This window comes from Phoxinus phoxinus (assembly GCF_949152265.1).
Source record: "Phoxinus phoxinus genome assembly, chromosome: 15".
NCBI lineage: Eukaryota > Metazoa > Chordata > Actinopteri > Cypriniformes > Leuciscidae > Phoxinus > Phoxinus phoxinus.
The window spans coordinates 16,841,961-16,847,960 of NC_136890.1; the positions used below are offsets into that span (position 1 = coordinate 16,841,961).

At 35.8% G+C, this 6,000-nt stretch overlaps 1 protein-coding gene across 5 annotated transcripts in view; it reads left to right on the plus strand.

The window, feature by feature from the left end:
* Window positions 1–4,687, plus strand: part of mvb12bb (multivesicular body subunit 12Bb) — a 64,286-nt gene extending 59,599 nt beyond the window's left edge. For 2 of the 5 annotated variants that reach the window (XM_079637454.1, XM_079637452.1), the window contains one exon: window positions 3,776–4,686. In XM_079637454.1, coding sequence (XP_079493580.1) covers window positions 3,776–3,823 — 48 coding nt within the window. In that variant the 3' untranslated portion in view covers window positions 3,824–4,686. Of the gene's footprint in view, window positions 1–3,775 lie in introns of all 5 variants that reach the window. The other 3 variants (XM_079637451.1, XM_079637453.1, XM_079637455.1) reach the window with 2 other exon arrangements.
* The last annotated feature ends 1,313 nt before the right edge of the window (window positions 4,688–6,000 follow it).

Sequence of the window (6,000 nt, forward strand, 5' to 3'; positions counted from 1 at the left end):
CAGCTGCCAACATACTAAGCATACAAGATTTTATCAGTGTACAGTGATATTTATTTTATTATTATTATTACATTTTAGGTAGGTGGTGTTAAAATTTTTTAAATGATAAATAGGATCAGTAATTATGATCACATTTTTAAATGAATATATTTCGGTAAATTTCCTATTGACGTGGTCTAAGCGAGCTCCAAAAATCTTGTGATAATTTTGAGAGCGTATGGGCAGCTGCAATTAAGTGACAAATAAGTATTATTATTATTGTAAAAAATGTTAGTTATGTTAATGATGTGAGTTACAGCAATAATGCCATAAGAATGTAGCGCAAGAAGGCAGTAGTGCAAGTCAGTTTATAGACAGTCCAAAGAAGATGAACTTGGCGATACGCGAGACTGATAATGGCTTTCATTTCATTACAAGTCATTACTGAATATCTAGAATAAATTATGTGAAAACAACAGGATTTTGTTTTAAAATGGCAGTTTCTCTTTGTTTAGTTGTACATATTTACTATGGCATTGACCCCCCCCCCCCCCCCCTCTCCCCTCCCCATCAACACTTTCCATGGCGAAGCAGGCTGTGATTAGAAGCAGCAGACCCACGCGAGGAGGGGGGATTCATTAATTACAGCAGATGAAGTAAAGCAGAGATAGTGTAACAGCACTGGGTTTAGTGAGGTGCGCGACAGCACAAGATTAATGGAGAAGCGAGGGCTGACGGCGACTGCCCTGATAATTAGAATCAGTGTGAGAGCATCCACAGCTATTGTTCTTCAGCCGCATCTTCGACCTGGAACGCCGTTTCCCTGCCACCCTGTCAAAAACGCAAGGCGGGATGCTCTTGCTCTGAATCAGTCACTGTTGGTCGTTTATTGCTCGTGTGTGACCCTGTGACATAAAAAATGACAATTAAATTAAAATAAATAAAAAAATCGGAAATATATTATTATTAGTATTATTCTTACACAGTTATATATAACATATTATGCTCATGCTTAAATGCATGTAAAAAAAAAATATATATACACTGTACACACACACACGCACAAATCTATATATTTTATACTATATATATATATAGAGAGAGAGAGAGAGTGAGAGAGAGAGAATAAAATACTATACATTTGTGTGTGTATATATTACATTTGAGGTAATTCTATCGATTTCTTCTTTGGTATGTGGTGTAAGTCAGCTTCAAAAATTATAAATTATAAATATTATCAGTAATTATTATTACATTTTACAATTTTTTTTGGTAATTTTCCTATTGATTTCCTGTTGATGAGGTGTAAGTGAGCACCAAAAATCACATTGTGTGTGTGTGTGTGTGTGTGTGTGTGTGTGTGTGTGTGTGTGTGTGTGTGTGTGTGTGTGTGTGTGTGTGTGTGTGTGTGTGTGTGTGTGTAATACATAATAAGTAATACATTTTTCTATTGAGAGCTCCAAAAATAATAAAGTTTATAGAGTATAGGCAGCTGCAATGAAGTGACTTATGAAATATAATAAGTTATATTTTTGGTATTTGTACTTTTTATTGTACTTATCTATTGCTAAATAATATCTATGGCAATGTAATTATTTTGTAGTGCTATCTGTTATTACATATTGTAATTGTCATTACTGCAGTCATTCTTTTTAGAAATAAGTAATGAGTATAACATGGATTCTGTCATGTAAAGTGTTGCAAAAGTTGTATAAATCAGTTGCATTTATAGACCAGGAGCTGAATACATATTTCCAGTAGGAATCTGCACGTATTCCTTCATTAGTCTCTGGATGATAACTTCTCTGCTCGGGGCCTTGATGCACATCGTAATTGACTGATTGCTAATTCTATTAAAAACACATTCATTAAAAAGAGGCATTTTGTGACATTAAACATATGCACATGTAATTGCGGAAAAGCGTCGTAATCACAATCGGGTCCGTCGATAAGACCGCTCCCTAACAAGCATCACTTGAGCCATTTTTTTTTTTGTTGAAGATGTTGGTTCCAGCAATTACGCATTCTTTTCATTTCCCAAATGATTTGCAAAACTCGTAGAGATTATAATTGCTTTTAGCCACGCATATCTAATTTGTGTCTTTTTAAGTGTTAATTAGTTAGTGATTTGAGCTGACGTCTTTATGTAGTTTGCACAGCTGAAAAATGTTATTGAAGGGAGGCTAATGATTCCGTGTGTGTGTGTGTGTGTGTGTGTGTGTGTGTGTGTGTGTGTGTGTGTGTGTGTGTGTGTGTGTGTGTGTGTGTGTGTGTGTGTGTGTGTTTTCAGCTACCTAGAATATACGGTATATATAATATAAAACATGGAATATAAATATGCACAATATGTGATCTCATGCTTGGCTTTAAACCAGACCCATAACATGCTATAATGGACGTGTGAGTGTGTGTGTGTGTGTGTGTGACTGTACATATGGTCATGTGAGGGAGAAAGAGACTGATAGGACACCCAGGCGGGGAGAAATTCAAATGAAGGGGGAATTAATGAAGACAACATGTCACATATTTTCACCTGCTCTGAGCAGGAACAGGAAATGAAGATCTGCTCATCTCGGAGGCTGCCGCCCATGTTCCGCATGTCACTGTCCTGTCACGGGCCTGTGTAAAAATGGCAGGCAGTGATACATGCACTCTGTGATAACAGCCCATTGCTATCCATCCATCATTTATACATGCGCGCACATACACACACGTGCTTGCTTATTTATTACTCAGGTGTTGTGTGTGACTTTTTATTATAACTAAGCGGCGTGTGACATGTGACATGTTGGTGGAACTTGCAGTTTTGCTTCAGGTAGATGAAAGGGAGAGAAAGAGAGCTTTCTGAACGGAAGAACAGTGTTGTGTGATCCTCCAGCATCACCTAGTGCTCCGATTCTGCATAACATCTTGCAAGGGCATTTTATTAAGCTTAAAATCATATTTATTTAGCATTTTATAAAACGTAACAGTATTAAATTCATTCTATTTATTTATTTTAGATTTGGTTACTATAGATGTGATTACTAATGCACTTTTATATAATGTAATTCCCAATCCTCCTATTTTAGTCACTATAAACAATGTTTTTTTTTATATAACATGCTATAATTATTTACACTACAGGCTATACAGTAATTACATAATAGGCTATAATTATTAATTTGTAATAATTATTTATTCAAAATGTAACTGAAGATAAAAGCAGGGGTAAGTAATTGTGTAAATTCTTTATTTTTAATTGAGCGAACGCATGATTTCTCTGTGCATAACATAATTCTTTATGATATGTCTTTATTGAGTTGTGCCTAGATCTACGTACTGTAACATACATGTAAACAGACTACTTATTGCACTGTATTTGGATATAATGTCAGGGCCTTTAGATGTAATACATTTATTTATGAGGGAAGGAAAAGGCTTAAATGAGTGAGAAGTCATGAGATCTTGTGTTTTGTGGAAAGCAGTTCATTACTTTGCCTTCACGATTCAGTGCATGTGTTTTTGGTCACGTACACAAGGGGGCGCCATTCAGCAGAATTTACTGGGTGAAGACCAGTTTGATCTGTAAGAGGGCCAATAAAACTGTAAAAACAATAAAAAAAGTGTTATAGTTGCTATTAGATGAAATTATGCAATGGTGACTGTTATGCTGCATTCAGTCTAGAAGAGAGTTGCAATACAATGCAACACACACACAAATATTATCATTGTTAATAGCATTTTTCGACATTGTTTTTTGCTGTTGAATTGAAAAGTCATTTCTTTTCTTTTTTTCTCTTCTTTTTTTTTACAGTACAACTATTGTTTCAACAATGAACACAGCGCTGCGTCCTTCCCATGAACCCAGTGACTCTAGAGAGTGAAGATTCAACACTGGTATAAGGAAGCAAACAGTGTACTGAAGCCCTCATTTTATTTCATCTAGCAATCCAAAGATCATCCAATTTATGCAGACTCAGTGACCATTTACACAACACCATTTTTAACTAAAAACTGAAAACTTTTCATTGACTGTTCATTTACATGTCAACAGTGCTTTTGAAAACGCGTTTCAAAGTTCAAGTTTTGGAAAATGATATTATTTATCGTCTCCGTGTTAACCACAAAAATGTGAATATGTGGAAACGGTGGCGTCATGCGCATGCGTATTACTCGTTCAGTCTATAGGCACCTGGTGTTTCTTTAGAAAGTAACACCGCCAACTACTGGCCTGGCAGCATAATACAGTGTTTTTAGTCATTTTTGTAAGGATCGTTTTGACAACATTGTTGTCTGTACGCAAAAACAACACTAAGGAAAAACTTTTTTTTTTAAACGTGTGTAAACGTACCCTTAGAGTCCATGTATTTCACATTAACTTTATTTACTTTCTTGTTCCTGGTCTTATTGTGAACCATTCAGTTTTCTTTTACGAAAACTCCTCTATGCCATATAACGATTTCACATTATCAAATGGATAAAAATTTACTATTATATACATTAATATATATTAATATAGCCTACTGTTTCAAATGAAAGGGGCTGCAAACACTGTTTCTTTTTACTTTAATTTTTACATTAATAAATGTTCTCAGGGAGACTTTCAAGAAGTCGCTTCTGTACTGTTTTAAACAGATGGTGTGCTTTTGTTGTTGTAATATTGTAATTTTAATAATATAGACAGCCCAAAAAATTGCCTAATTTAAACTACTTCATAAATTTTTTTTTTTAAATAATTGTTTATTATTTAGATTTTTAAACGACAGTAACTAGCCCAATTGTACACAAATAGGAATGTCTTACCATGAATGAATGTTGTTTTATTCAGATCTTTGAAAACAAAACAAATAAAATTGCATTGAAACCTCCTTTTAGAGTGTATTTTCATTTGTACTTTGCACCACAACATACTCAGTGAGACATAATTGTTTTAACTATGTGGAAGATGCTTTTATCTAAATGTGTTACTTTTTTTCTTTTTCTTTTCCCAATTACCCACCCTGAGAAAATATTCAGTAAAGAGACACAGCTAACCCACTCGTATGAGCCTAGGATTTGTTTTCCGTCTCATTTCCAGTAACTTGAGGTACACTTTATGCTTAACACTGTAAAGCCAGACATGAAATACAGTTTGCAATAACAGTCATCTAACTAAATAATAATAAAAAATGAATAGAACAGTTTAACAAGGACCCTGACGTCCCTTGGCACAACATTACAGCACATCAACCTCCATTAATCCCAGAGAGCCCCGCTTTTGTGTTTAATTTTACAGGGAAAAAAAGCGTGTTAATGACGTTTAGCTCTCCCCGACGCTTCTCTCTTATTTGTGACCACGGATGCATTTTTGCTGTCTTTGTTCTTGTCACTCTTGCTCTTTTCCCCAGACAAACTAATAGGGGTGTTTGTGGAGTGTGTGGGTGTCAGAGTCACTGGTGTGTTGATGATTTTAGTAACACAGCAGCAGCAACAGGAGACACACAGGCACAGGTTCTGTCTCACTGGTCCGTTTAGACATCATGAGCCGCGGAGACAGGACGGTCTCGTGGCTGTCCTTCCTGTCAACTCACTTCACACTCCTTTGAGCAGAACATTTAGGCCTGGTTTCATAGACAGGGTTTAGATTAAGCCAGGATTAGGTCTTAGTTTAAATGTGCCTTAGAAAAAAAAACATTATACTGGTGACCGTTATCTTGAGACAAAAAAAAAATCACACTGATATATTTTAAGATTTGTCAGTGCAAGTCGCTTTCAGTTAAAACAACTCAAACATGCATTTTAGTCTGGGACTATTGGCTTATAGCCTGGTAATTCCAGACTCTGCTACTTCACTTTGCTTCGTAGACAGAGTCTGGAATGGCATAATAGAGAAGTGTTTTCTCTCTCGCTAGGGGGCGCTTGTCTGAAGTTTAAAATCATTGGTTACCCGCAAGCCAATCAGATAAGTTTAGTAAGGACGTATGTTATGCGCCTGTACAGCCACAGACATCATGCATCGAACTCAAATCTATGATCGAACTTCCACTGTAAACCTGCTGT